The 15310-nt window shown below is 36.3% G+C and overlaps 1 protein-coding gene and 1 pseudogene across 2 annotated transcripts in view; both read left to right on the forward strand.

Annotated features, from left to right (window-relative positions):
* The first annotated feature begins 7442 nt into the window (after positions 1-7442).
* On the forward strand, positions 7443-10362 carry LOC143543676 (LEAF RUST 10 DISEASE-RESISTANCE LOCUS RECEPTOR-LIKE PROTEIN KINASE-like 1.1). The gene is made up of 4 exons (XM_077035944.1): positions 7443-8548; positions 8787-8822; positions 8917-9156; positions 9247-10362. Exons 1-4 carry the CDS (start codon positions 7687-7689, stop codon positions 10239-10241), a joined length of 2133 nt encoding a protein of 710 aa, XP_076892059.1. The 5' UTR covers positions 7443-7686; the 3' UTR covers positions 10242-10362.
* Positions 7693-15310, forward strand: part of LOC143543675 (rust resistance kinase Lr10-like) — a 47757-nt pseudogene continuing 40139 nt past the window's right edge. The window contains exon 1 of the transcript XR_013137120.1: positions 7693-7730. The product of XR_013137120.1 is annotated as a rust resistance kinase Lr10-like (transcript). The remainder of the gene's footprint in view (positions 7731-15310) is intronic.

A 15310-nucleotide genomic window follows, 5' to 3' on the forward strand; every position in this document is an offset into this window, starting at 1 on the left:
CTTTGAGTATTATCTTCGAGATTTTGATGACTGACTCTGGCTGTAGGGATAACCATCTCCGTTGGAATAACTGCTTCAGCTCCAAATACTAGTGAGAAAGGAGTCTGACCAGTAGCATTCTTTGAAGTGGTCCTATCTGCCCAAAGAACAAAGGGTAGTTCTTCGGCCCACTTTCCTTTCTTAGACCCCAACTTTTTCTTCAGGTTATTGATAATGATTTTGTTGCTTGATTCGGCATATCCATTAGCCTGAGGATGGACAGGTGTTGAAGTGATCATCTTGATTCCCCAACTGGCACAGAAGTTAGTTGTTCTCTTACCTATGAATTGCGAGCCATTGTCACATACTATCTCTGCCGGGATTCCGAATCTTGTCAGGATATTGCGCTTGATGAATGAGATAACTTCTCTCTCTCTGACTTGAACAAAAGCTTTTGCTTCAATCCACTTCGAGAAATAATATGTCATAGCCAGCATAAAGACTTTTCCTTCTGGAGCTCTTGGTAGTTTCCCCACAATATCCATTCCCCACTTCATAAAAGGCCAAGGGGATATAATAGGATACAAGGGTTTTGCTGGCTGGTGCAGAACGTTGCTATGTCTCTGGCATGCGTCACATTCTGAGAATAATTCATAGCATGCCTCTTCATCGTTGGCCAAAAATATCCGGTCCTCAGGAATTTGGAAAATAGTGTTCTGCCCCCAGTGTGATTCCCACAGTCTCCTTCGTGGATATCCTGAAGAACTTCTTGAGCTTCCGTCTTCTCCAAGCACATAAGATAAGGTCCTGCAAGAGATTTTCTATACAATATATCATTTATTATAGTATATGGGATTACCTTTGTGCGAAAAGCTCTCGGGTTTTCATCCTTGGGGATAACTCCATCCTGAATATATCTCCTGATCGGGATAATCCAAGAATTTTCATTATCCTCAGGATTCTTGACTCTCATATCTTCATCATCTTCTGATATTTCATTGACACCTTGCTCAGTAATTGCTGGGCTCAGGATATGTATGATAGGAATCTTGACATCTTCCGGCATCCTGAATGATGAAGCTAAATATGCTAAAGCATCTGCTTCAATATTCTCTTCTCTAGGTACATGTGAAATATCAAACATTTCGAAACACATTGCTAGTTTTTTTACTAGCTCTAAATATTTCATTAGTTTTTCTCTTTTAACGGTATACGAACCATTAAAATGATTAGTTAATAATAATGAATCAACATGTACTTGAATAAACCTGATTTTCATGTCGATTGCTAGTTGTAATCCTGCTATCAAAGCTTCATATTCCGCCTTATTATTTGTGGCTTGAAATCAACAGGATATGGATTGAGGTATAATGTCCCCCTGTGGCAAATTCAGCAGGATCCCGAGACCTGTTCCTCTAACATTTGAAGCACCATCAGTGTATAGAGTCCACTTATCTTTGGTTTCCTCAAGTTGTTGGACTTCCAAGTCTAGCTCTTCTTTAAGTTCACTGGCGAAATCAGCCACAAAGTCTGCTAATGCCTGGGATTTGATGGCAGTCCTAGGTTCATATGTTATATCATATGCGCTTAGCGTCACATCCCATTTTGCCATCTTACATGACATTTCTGGTTTTCTCAAGACAAACTTAATAGGGTAATTAGTTTTAACACATATGGGGTGAGTTTCAAAATAGTGTCTAAGTTTAGTAGATGCCATAATAAGTGCTAAAATTAATTTCTCAAGATAAGAATACCTGGTTTCAGCATACAAAAGGCTTTTACTTACATAATAGATGGGATGTTGTTGACCTTCGAGATCCTTATCCAAAACCGCACTTACAACATTATTTGATACAGCAAGATATAGAGATAGAGTTTCACCTTCTTCGGGTTTTACCAGCAGAGGATCAGATGAAAGATAAGCTTTTAAGGATGTTAAAGCTTCCTCATGCTTAATGGTCCACTCGAACTTCTTGTTTTTCCTCAGGATATCATAAAATTCTTTGCACTTTTATGAGGATTTGGATATGAATCTGTTGAGCGCTGCTATCCTGCCGGTTAGCCTTTGAACATCCTTGACTGATGCTGGGGATTTTAGATTTAGGATAGCTTGTATCTTCTCTGGACTCGCCTCTATCCCCCTTTTGATGACTATGTATCCCAAGAATTTGCCAGCCTTTTACTCTGAAATGGCACTTTGAAGGATTCAGCTTCATGTTGTATTTGTCGAGGATATCGAATGCGGTCTTGAGATCTTGGAGGTGATCCTCAGCTTTCTTGGACTTCACCACCATATCATCAATATAGACCTCCATCGTGTCCCCCAGTTGCTCTTTGAACATCATGTTAACTAACCTCTGATAGGTCGCACCTGCATTTCTAAGTCCAAAGGGCATAGCAAAATAACATTAAAAACATGTGGGAGTCATGGAGGCTGTGTCTTCTTGATCTGAGGCTCCATCTGGATTTGCTGAAATCCTGAGGATGCGTCCATAAATGTCAGCATCTCGTGGCCGGCTGTAGCGTCTACCATTGAACCGATGTGTGGCAGAGGGAATGGATCTTTAGGACAAGCCTTATTCAAGTCTGTGAAATCCACACAAACCCTCCATTTTCCATTCTTTTTCTGTACAACCACCACATTTGCTAGCCATTGGGGATATTGGACTTCCCTAATCATATTTGCCTTTAAAAGTCTTTTACTTCTTCTTGAATGATTATGTTTCTCTCAGGTGCAAACTTTCTTCTCTTTTGATGGATTGGCATGAAGGAATTATCAATTCCATGTTTATGTGTTATAATATCTTTGGAATACCTGTCATATCTTCATGTTTCCATGCTAATGTTGACAGCCTTGATTTGAGGAAATCGAGCAATTCTGACTCAATATCCTCAGGAATGCTTGTTCCTATTAGCACTTTGATTTCAGGATCTTCGGGATAAGGAAGTACCTCTTTAATTTCTTGTTCCCTGGCCTCCATTACGTCTCGTGCTGGCTTCTATAATTGCTACGCCTATTGGGATTTGGCAGTACACTTCATAGAAGAGGTGTAGCAATTCTTTGCATCTTGTTAATCACTGATGATTTTGATAACTCCCCACGGACCTGGGAGTTTCACACATTGGTGGTAAGTTGAAGGGATTGATTCCATGTCGTGTATCCAGTGCCTGCCTAATATAATATTGCAACAAGATAAACAATCAATAACACAAAATTTTTGCATTTTATTTACCCCTTCGACATATATTGGGAGCTTGATATCCACAATAGTATTCTTGGTTTCTCCACTGAATCCAACCAATACTGAGGAACTAGGGATAATCTCATCCTCAGGAATATTCATCTTTTTCAGCACATATAGTTGAATAATGTTGACAGAGCTTCCACCATCTATGAGGATCCTGCACACATAATGGTTAGCCACATATAATGTTATTACCAAACTATCATGGTGAGAATCCTGAATATTAACTCTATCGCTTTCATCAAAGGATATGGTCTTTGCTTGAGTGAGGATGGATGTCTTTGTTGGTCTGTCAACCACTTCTAACTTTCTTTGGTCAGCATTTCTTTTTGCAGCAGAATAAGAGGTTCCACAGATGTCAGATCCTCCGGATATGAACAAGATTGTTTTTGCATCCGTTGGTGGAGGAGTCGGCTTTTCAGGAACTTTTTCAGGATTTTGCTCTCTTCCCTTTTTCCTGCCAAGTAGCTCTTTCAAGTGGCCCTTGCTGAGAAGATAGCTGATCTCCCTTCTGAGTGCAATGCAATCATCGGTCAAGTGCCCAAAGTCTTCGTGGAAGGCACACCACTTTGATTTGTCTTTCCAGGCTCCTTGTTTTTCAATCTTCTTTGGCCACCTGGCTTTCTCACCTAAATCCTGCATGGCACACATTAATCCACCAATATCAACAGAAAAACAATATTCAGAAACCTTAAGATATTCTTCAGCATCTTCATCATCTACTGCATTGATCCTTGGGTTATCAGGCTTATAGTAAGGCTTCGATCGATATGATTTTCCCGGGGATTCGTCCTTCCTGTTCGTCTGATCATACTTCGGGATATCGATCTTTTTAAAGTTTTTATTATCGTATTCTCTCCTGATAAACCTCAGAGCTCTGTTTCTTGCTTCATCTATCGACATGCATGGAGTTATAACAAGATCATCATAGAAAGAGGAGTTTTTCTCTAACCCCAATTTAAGAGCTGCCACTGCCGAAGCCAGGTTTAGATTTGGAATCTCCAGCGATTCCTTACTAAACCTGGTAATAAAATCTCTTAAGGATTCCCAGGATTCTGGGTAACCTTGTAAAGATCACATGTCATCTTCTCAAATGTTCTACTGCAAGAAAACTGGTTATTGAACAAGTTAATTAAATGAGAAAAGAAAGTGATAGTATTAGGAGGAATACTCAGTAGCCATTTCATGGCTGCTCTGGTCAAGGTAGACCCAAACCCCTTGCAAAGACATGCTTCCTTGATTTCCATAGGGATTGGATTGATCTCCATACGCTCTCTATACTGTGCAACGTGTTTCTTAGGATCTGTTGAACCATCATACAATTTCATATTTGGGTTTTGAAACCGTTTTGGGATCTGTACGTCACCAATTGATGACACAAATCGGGATATTCTGTGACTATCAGTGGGAACTTCAGCTATGGGACAGATTACACCAGGAACATTTGATATCATGTCCTTAAGCTTCTGTAATTCTCGGGCTAAACTTGAACTTATGCCTGCATCCTGCAAAAATCCTTGATTAACATTAAACGAAATTGTATTGAAAGTGTTACCCTGATTAATATTCTGAGGAACAGTCTGGGTGTTGTAGCTCGCATTCCCAAACATAGTATTTCCAGGAGTAGCAAATGGAGCGGTCGAAGCGTTAGCCTACATCGGTATAAAGTCTCCCTAGTGCACCTCAGAGGATCCCGTGAACTGCTGAGCCTGAGCAAATGGTTGCTGAGGATGAGGAACCCTGGTGTGGGTAATCCTGAGGATACCGCCTGCTGATAAGGACCTGACGATCCCGTCTGATGGAACAATCCTGAGGATCCGGACTGTTGAAACAATTCTGAGGATCCTCCCTGCTGGGATAATCCTGAGGATCCTGCATGTTGAAACGGTCCAGAAGAGGATGCATACAAGTATCCTTGGGATCTAGACGAGTGCAATCCCGCAGACCCTGAGTGCTGGAAAGATGAGGATCCAGAGTTGTATGCCATGGTCGACTCTGGACGCACCAATCTTGAAGATTCTGGAGGAGTGAAATCCAAATATCTCGGGACTAGCGGTGTGAATTCTTCCGCCGACTTCTTGGCTTTCCTGAAATCTTCCAGTTCCCTCACGAGCATCTGGTTGGTCTTGTTCTGGCGTTCCATCTGTTCCTGTAACCGTCTGTACAGAGATAGAAGGTCGTTGTTGGATACCATGATGGGATCCTGGGGAGACGATCTCGATCCCGAGAACACCGGAGTAGCAGCTTTCTTCTGAGTGTTGTCAGGTTTCTTCGGGATACCACCAGCAGGAGGAGGAAGAGGCATAGAAGGCCTCACAGAGGAATCTGAAGCCGCGACAGAAGAAGAAACAATTTTCGGTTGGGAAGACATGTTGTGGATGTTAAAAGTAGGGTTTAGTTTGAGGGTTAATAATGATCAAAGTACCGTTTTCCCCACGGTGGTCGCCAAATTGTTTCGGTCAAAAATTAACAAAGTAACTTTTGATCAAATTAGTATGTGAGGTAGAGTGCTTGAACGAAAACAAAGTGAACGCGATGATTTGATTACGAGGGAAAAAGACCTTGATTGTAAGAATCTCCGGCACAAAAAATCCTTGGACGGTGAAAACTATCACCGTCACTTTTATTAATAATAAAAAGGTGGTTACAAGTGGTGGAGCTGATAGTGAATCGAATACTAGGTGTTTACAATGAGTAATGATAGCTAGACTAATGTAGTGTGTGTTCTTAATGATTCTATCAGCTCGTTTAAATAAGCAAAGTAATACAAATGGAATTCCGAATAATACGGAAACCCTAGACTAATTCTCCAATGATCCGTAGCTTGCCCACGTTCGAGTTGACGAAGTTCAAATAATATCTGTTGCACACCCACGTTCTTATAATCACATTAATCACGTGCTCTTATCTGCAAAACAAATAACAGTAATACATGACAATTGAATTAGCCAAATATCATCCTCAGAATATTCGCGTCGACAGGATAGCTCGGAATCCTTGAATCATAGTCAATCCTGAGGATAAAAAATCTACACCCAACATTAAGTATGTATTTAATGTGTTTGACCGGGTTATAAGGAAATATATATGTATTATAAATAAATTAATAATTAAATTCCGTAATTAACATGTCATGGTTGTTTACCATCTTGTGCTTATGTGATATATTATATATAATTGTTAAAATTACTTCTTACACTTTTTAGAAAAAATAAATACTTATTATAACCTTGCTTTCTCACTCACTCTCTCTCTCTCTCTCTCTCTCTCTCTCTCTCTCTATATATATATATATATATATATATATATATATATATATATATATATATATATATATATATATCTTGAAACGCCGGAAGTAGGCCACGAGCAAAAAAGTTTAAAATCTCGTCCTTGATTGATCCTGAAACGCCACAGTCGGGTGCTCGAAACTTTGACTTAACGCGGACGAAGTTGGTGATAACGAGCAAGAGTTGTGGATTTGCCTCGACCGGGCGGTAGAAGAAGTCAAGGAAAGGGGAAAGGGGCAGGGTCGTCGGCGGCGGCAGCTTCAAGTGAGCAAGTTAGAAAAGAATTCCAAGAAATGAACCGCCAACTCGCCAATTTAAACAGGGAGTCCACGTTTTCAGGTGTCACAACAAAAGTCTAACTCTAACAAAGTGTTCGCCGATGTACTGGACGACAGACAAATGAAAAAAGATCTCGCTTTTTTTTTCAGGAACCGATCAACCACCTTACCGAACATGTCCTGAAGGTAGCGGAAAAAAAGGGATGCAATTATTAAAAATTATAACCTCGACGAGTAATATTTATTTTTAATTTGATGTATTTGTTTCAATTTTAATTTATTTATTCTAATCTTAATGTAGTTTTTCTATTTTATTTTGTTAATAAAATGTTATTTGGATTATTTTAAATAAATAAGATATAAAAATAACAACAAGATAATGATTGATAGGGGCTCTACAGAGTTCCATCCACTACACCCTTTTTAGCTAAAAAAAACTCATTTGTTAACATGACGACATATGTCACACAACGTCCACAAAAAATCTTAAAACTAACTTTTGTTTTTATACAAAAACTTCAAGTCAACTGCTGGCTTTCCAATCTTGTATGGCAAACGGACATTAAACTAATACCATAATAACTTTTCAATTTAATAATATGGAGAAGTCTAGATTTGTCTTTTTCTTAAAACTTTGGATTTTAGTAAGTTGAGACGTGTTAAGAGGGGAAAAATGGTAGCCACATGAAGCTTTTCCAAGTGTGTCTTATTGGCGTTAGAAAGGGTCAACGAGGAGTGAAATGAATTAACCAGTCTTTAATGTCTTGATCAATATAGAAAAAAATGACAAAAGTGATGAAATTTCTGTTGGTTTGGCATAGAAGATGGGGCAAGTTGAGTTGTCAATGTGTAAACTCATTAAATGTAGTCTCCAAGGTTGAATTATGAACACTGATGTATATAATGCAATTATGGTATTTGAAGAATGCAAGTGATAAGTTGGGGGGTAAGATGAGTTCTCTAATCCATTCTATTGGGATTGACATGATTCTCATCTTTTTTGTGTTCGTTATTCTCTCTCGTCTACCACTCTTTCACTCCGCTACACCCAAAGGCAATTCTATGCCAATCTGCCCAGTAAATTTCACTTGTCCAAATTTGACCACATTCAAGTACCCGTTTTACAATGGCACGGACACACGATGTGGGTTGATCAAGGTGAAGTGTACTGCGGAAGGTGGGGAGATTCAAATAGGAGGAATGCTGTATATGATTTTAAGCAAGTTTGATTGTTATGGTAATTCTAGTCGTTTATTCCTCTGGAACCATATATTTGATCGGGTTGTGAAAAATAAAAGCTGTGAAGCACTTATGAATAATTTCACTACACCAAGTCCAAGACCTCTTTTGTATTCCATTTCAATAGTTGATTTCATCAATCTCTTCAAGTGCCAAAAAAAAAATCTGACTTATTTTAAGAAACATAAATACAATAGCTACACCGGATGCAAAGATCACAACTTCTATTATAACTACTCCAACACAACAGTTCCAAGTGATCTCCCACACACATGTCAAGTAGTGCAACTACCTGTGAACACCCCAAGTGCTCTAGGATTTAATGAAAATAACATATTTTCTCTTCTCAATCCCGGTACCTCCACTTTTTTTAATTTATCACATTCATGTAGCAAGTGCCAAGACCAAAACCGCTCTTGTCAGATTGCAGAGGGAGTTGTTCATTGTTTTGACGTCAAAAAGGGTATTTACATCTTTTATTTCTATTTGGTATTCCCTTATTTTTACCATATAATGGGTACACAAGAATGATATGTCTAACATAGTCGTGAATTATTTTCTTGTCTCTTTTTAATATAAGTTTTGTTGTTTGGTTGTTGCAGTTTCACCGAGTTCGAATCCGGGTAATTTGCATCTACGATCCAATTCGTTGTTATAGGATATTTGTCTTCATACACCAGAGTTAATGCGGCTAATGTAGTCTTGAAATTTATTATGTGCAATATATCTAATATTTAGGAATTTGGTTGCTGCAGAAAATCCAGGCAGAGATAGGAAGATTAAGATTCTGGGTGATATGCCTCTTTGATTCTATGTATTATTACCGGATAGATATATGATTATTTTTGAATATGTCGCTAAATGTGTTGCATTCACTTGTTGTAGTTTTCGTAGGAGGATCAATCGCAATCCTCATTCTGTCTTTTGTCATCATTATAATCTGGCGTCAGTGTAAGAACAACCCTTTTACCTACGTATCGACGAAGAACAAATCTCAAAACCTTAAAGACATAAGTCTCTCCTGTGGCGTTTCTGTTTTCTCCTATAAGGAGCTTGAAATTGCCACCCAAAATTTCGATCCTTCTCGTGAGCTAGGGGATGGAGGTTTTGGAGCTGTTTATTATGGTGAGAACTTTATTGTCCAACCAAAAATGTAAATTATTGTTCATTCCACTTGAAATCTCCCTTCATATTCTCTCCATGTTTCTGAACAAGGTAAACTGAAAGACGGGCGAGAAGTGGCAGTGAAGAAGCTGCATGAGCACAACTATAATCGAGTCCAACATTTCAGGAATGAGGTTGAGATCCTCACCAAATTAAGGCACCCGAATCTTGTCGTTCTCTATGGTTGCACCTCTAGACAAAGCCATGAACTACTCCTTGTTTATGAGTATGTTCCCAATGGCACTGTTGCCGACCACCTCCATGGGGAACAAGTAAATCCATGCATGCTAACATGGCCGATACGAATGAACATTGCCATTGAAACTGCCAGTGCACTGGCGTACCTTCATGCTTCGGAAATCATACACCGAGATGTAAAGACCAACAACATTCTTCTTGATCACAATTTCTGTGTCAAGGTTGCAGATTTCGGTCTCTCTAGGCTCATATCAAATAATGTCACTCATGTGTCAACAGCTCCTCAAGGAACCCCAGGATATCTGGATCCACAATATCACCAACGCTATCAATTAACAGATAAAAGTGATGTTTATAGCTTTGGGGTAGTCTTGATTGAACTAATATCATCAATGGTGGCAGTCGACTTAGATAGGTCGCAAGACGAGATTAGTTTGGCTAACCTAGCTTTAAGCAAGATCAAAAGATGTGCAATTGATGAACTAATTGATCCAGTTTTAGGATCCGATACGAATCCTGAAACTATGAACATGATCACATTAGTTGCAGAATTGGCATTTAGGTGTTTGCAATATGATTCAGATATGAGGCCTACAATGAATGAGGTGCTGGAGGTGTTGATGGATATTCAAGCAGTGGGTAGAATAGACGTTTATGACAGTATAAGCGACTTGCAAACCGTTAATGTGCAGCCTTTGTCTGAAACCAATGATGCAGTAAGTTTGCTAAAAGATTTCGCGTGTTCGCAGGTCTCTGTCACTAGTGAATGGAAAAGCAATAACAGTGTATCAACAGCATCAAGCAGCAATGGAGATAGATCGTCAGTGAAGAATGATATTGATACATGAAAAAACCATTGGGAACAAGGATGCCATGAGAGCATCCGTGTTTAAAAGTAAAATCTTTAAAGTAACCATCATATATGAGATGCATGGGATGGTGTATCTACTTTTGCTGGTGTATGTTATATTTTTTCATTAGTACACACGGATATGTAAATACATCGTTGGTTGTTATATTTTTCTCGCGTATTCTATGTGACCATTTAATTAGTTAGTGGACTGTCTCGTTTATTTGTTACTTCCTCCGTCCCATTATAAGTGTCCTAGTTTGATTTTTCAAGTTTTTTTGTTTAACTTTGACCGATAATATTTTTGTTTGTGTTATATAATACTTGATGTAAAATATATGAATGGATTGGGTTTTAAATGTATTTTACATTGATATAATTTTCATCAAATATTGTATGACACGAACAAAAATATTTACGGTCAAGTTTGTAAAAGAAAGACTTGAAAAGTCAAACTATGACACTTATAATGGGACGGAGGGAGTATGATTTATTTAGTTTATGTTACGGTTCGATTAGGATAGAGAGAAGTTCTATAGAGAGAGGGAGAGTAAGCAAAGCTTAATTTTCAATTGATTAACGATTCTAACTGTAATACACGTTTAAGTACCCAAACTAATAAACCAGACTTACGAACTAATACAAAACACCCCTTTAACTATCAACAAATGACTATACGGCCCTTGTTCTATTTATAATTCATCGATATTGATAAGGTATTCACTGGCATATTTTATTTCTCTTGAAATCTCTTTGATCTTCCTGTTCTTATCATTACCAAACTTTGATATTGGAACTGTTCTAATATTCATCGCAGCCTCTTTTCTCCATCGAGCATTTATATATCTTTTCGGGAATTTCTTGACTTGATACATATTCATGACATAGAAAATATGCCGACGAAACAAGCCATATTGTTCAAATATTTTGCAGGAGCATGTTGCAGTAGACTCTTCACCAAAATCACCGTCATTCTTAAACACAACCTAAAAAAAGCAATGTACACGCTCAGGTTAAACGCTTTTTAACTAATTTAATATTAAACAATTTTAAAATTAAACGCTTATTAAACGCTCATAATTATCTCCAAAAATCCTGAAACATACGCATTAAAATCTCATATTTTACACTTCAAATAACTTCCTTCTTCTTTGAATTGTGAAACACCACTGACTGTTTCATTCATTTCATCTTGAACATCGTTATAAATAGATCTTGTATATATCCTAACTGCTTCCCCTTCAAGATAACTTCTAGTTACTAACTCAGGATACGTGTACCTACTGTCATGATCACACGTCTGCCATTGTATCTCTATATCTCCATACAAAAATCAAAATGGTTGAAAAACTCAACTAGTGTTAGCTGAGAATTTGTAGCTTGACTGAAAAATTGGTTTTCGCTCTCAGATCTTGATGTTGTACGCATCAATCCAGACAAAGGTTCATCTCTATAAAAAGCAGGTATCCAATCAAATCTGATTTCATACATATTAGTAAGCTATTTATTCTTGTCAAGCTCAAACTCAAACCATTATCGTCTGCCATTTAAATTCAAATTCAGAAGGACTAACTGAATCCGTTCTCACAATATCACATATCTTTCGCTTAAAATCTTTGTTTTTACATAAATCGGCTCCCACCTGGAAACAAATGTTAAACTTGTGAACTGATCATGACCAAAATATACAATCATTTTACGCTCGTAAGACGCTCACATATTAAACTTCAAACATAAGTATTACCATAAAACGCTTGTAAAACGATCACTATTTAAACAAATTAAAACAATAACAATAACCTTCGGTTGTAACATTCGTTACTTTTCAAACCCGAAAACCCGACCAATTTTCAATTTTCGGCTTTGTTCTATTTAAATTGTTATATATATTTCAATTTCGTTTATGTAATTTTATATTAAATTCGTTAAACCAACCCGTTCCGTCGTTTCATTGTATTCGTAAATATTATTCGATAATGTAGTAATAATTATGACGTTTTATTGTCATTGTTAACTCATGTTCTATTTCGTGTAATTTATTAACGAAATTTTCAAGTTTTAACATGTTACTTAATCGAGTCCCGGACTATCAATGTTTAATACGAAAATAATCCAAGTTATAAACTTTTATTTCTAAAACATTATAAAGTCCAAGGTTCATTTTGTAAACATTCTTTAAATTCAGTTTTAATACAATATGAAAGCTGATGGGTCAAAAATGTAAATTACATTCAAAATATAATATAAAAAAATAACAACCCAGCCCCCCACCCCGTCCCCCTTCATTCGTTTTTCCGGCGCCTTCTCCGGCGGCCGGAATATGTTTCCGGTGAGTCTCCAAACCTCGTCAAACATTGTTATTAACTCAATTTAAGGCTCGTAAACTCTTTAGTAAGTAACGACAACTCGTAATCATTGTACAAAACGCGTAACAACAACTATTATGGATTGATTAATCCCGAGAAACGGCCGGTTTTTTATTCAATATACAATAACTAACATTTAACCTTAACGACCCAATTGACACTATAAAAAGAACCTAATCGTTCATCTAAACTCGCTCACATATTCACCTCCATCTAATATACACACTATTATCTTTAATTAGTTCGTGTTCGTCCGATCCCGGCTATGGCTTGTTCACCCTCTTCGCGGAACCATACGAGGTAATTGTTATATGATGTTGCATTGTTTTTAAACGATAATCAAAACCCCTAACCTTAATTGAACGCACCTGGAATGGATTCACAGATTGAAATTTAGAGTTTTCTAAAAAAGAAGATGAACTGCAAGTATTATATTTATTTGTCTTTTCTGGCTAGATTAACAAATAAAAAGGCAGCCCATTTGGTTTGTCACCTTTGTTTGGCCACCAAGACCCGGGTGAGGACCGTTTTTCTTTTTCATTTTCTTTTTAAGTCATTTTTTTGTATATAATAGCCAAAACAAAATCTATAAAAAATATATATACTTTTTATGAATTATAATAAATCAAATAAAGTTTCTTTATATTAAATAAAAATTAGTTTGAAATCACATTTATCACATTTCACCTAAAAACCTGACTTTCGTTTTCGTTAAGTTTTCATTAGAAACCCGATTAATATTTATAACTATTATTTCGTTAAACTTTATATCACACTAACATTATTATTTTCAAAGCTAAATTTCGTTAAGATCCATAACTTCATAAACGTTATCGATTTCAAACCCGTCAAGCTCGTTTAAAACTAGTTTAATTTATATATATATATATATATATATATATATGTATACATATTGTCGTTGGTTAAACTTTAAAATTCTTTAACATATTCGTTATTCAAAATAAAATATACCGTTAACATCAAAATTTCCATAAACGTTATAATATTCAAATTTGTTTAATCTCATTATTTAAACTAATATTAAATTAATAATTCGTTAAAATTCGTTAATATATAAAATAATATTATAATATCCAACTCCATAATAAAATGTACATTCAACACCTCTAAATCCCGACAACTCGATTTATCTACTTTTATAAGACGTTAGTTAATATTAATTTTGTACTTTTAATTCTAGTTCGTGACGTTCAATTTCTTCGGTTTCATTTATGCACTTTCGGTTTTATTTCATGTTTGTCTTCAACTTCAATGTGAGTTTCTCAGACCCTCTTTTTAACGCTTTTACATATTTTGGGGGTAGCATATATATCCTATCAACATTACAATTTCGTTTATTTATTATTTACAAACTACAATTCGTTACATGGACTTGTGTGTTTATTTGCTTACTTGCTCAAAGATTACGTGCTCATGGTTTCCTCATTAAGTATGATCATACGCCCCCCTATGCACTCAGGACCTCGATGTTATGAGTGGAATAGGGACCCCGATCCGAACGTTGGTTGTTACCAACGGAAAAGACACTCGCTTGCGCTATTATCCGAGTACGTTGGTGCACAATCCCAACTGAAAAGGACCTTACTTGCTCATTTACACTTGTTCTTGGAATTGTAAATTTTTATGTACTTATATCAAAACTTGTATGAATTCACCAACTATTCATTTAGTTGACTTTATTTTATATATATGTTACAGGTACAACTATTAGAGGATGAAACGGAGAAGACACTAGAACTTAGGTTATATTAATAAATGGACCAAACTTGGAATTTTCATATTTTTCTTCATGTTGGTTGATTCTCTCTAAGTGGTTCTTCAATAGGCAACTCTTACGCTGTGTTCCCGAGTTCATTATGAAAAGAAAAGCAAGGAAAAAAAAATTTTATCTTCTTATTTTTTCTTTTGGTATCTCCTCTTTCTCTTCAACTTATTTTCCTTCCAAATCTTTCCAATTTGGAAAGACACAAATTCTTTTATTTTACTAATCATTTTCTCTTCTCTCCCCTCATTTTCTTTCCTTTAATGAAACTAATGAACAGAACATACTTTTTTCATCTCTCATTTTTCTTCCTTTTCCTCAGTTAAATGAAACTCGGGAACACAGTGTTAGTCGGCATACGAGTTTGCACCGATTACACTATAGTCAATCTATAAACATTTGTTGCATGTAGATAGAAACAATAAACAACTGTTAGCGGAACAGAGTTTCGAACAATTGATTCCATCACAGATATGAGCCACCGCCATGTTTGAAAATAGATTCCAACAAGCAATAAAATATTGTTAATAAAAGAAAAGATGAGTGAAGAGGTAAGGAATGACTGATTGGGTTTTAGAGGTGAGAAATTAGAAACGATCGACAAACGTATGAGCATGACTTAAGAATTAAACGACGAATGGCTGTGATATTAAACAATTAAGTTTTATTTGTGGAGAGAGACGGGAACACTCCACAAATATAGGACATGATAAATTACATATAAACCCTTTATCAATAAAAGAAAAACAAAATAATAAAATTTTATGATTGGTTAAAAATGGTTTTCATAGTTTTAATAATGAGTGGTTTTCATTTGAACCCTCATATATATATATATACATATATATATATATATATATATATATATATATATATATATATAGGGTTTGGATCAAATACAAATTAAATTAATATGTT

This window comes from Bidens hawaiensis, unplaced genomic scaffold, assembly GCF_021521415.1.
Source record: "Bidens hawaiensis isolate Kalapana, Puna unplaced genomic scaffold, B.hawaiensis_p1.1 tig00013245_1, whole genome shotgun sequence".
Taxonomy (NCBI): Eukaryota; Viridiplantae; Streptophyta; class Magnoliopsida; order Asterales; family Asteraceae; genus Bidens; species Bidens hawaiensis.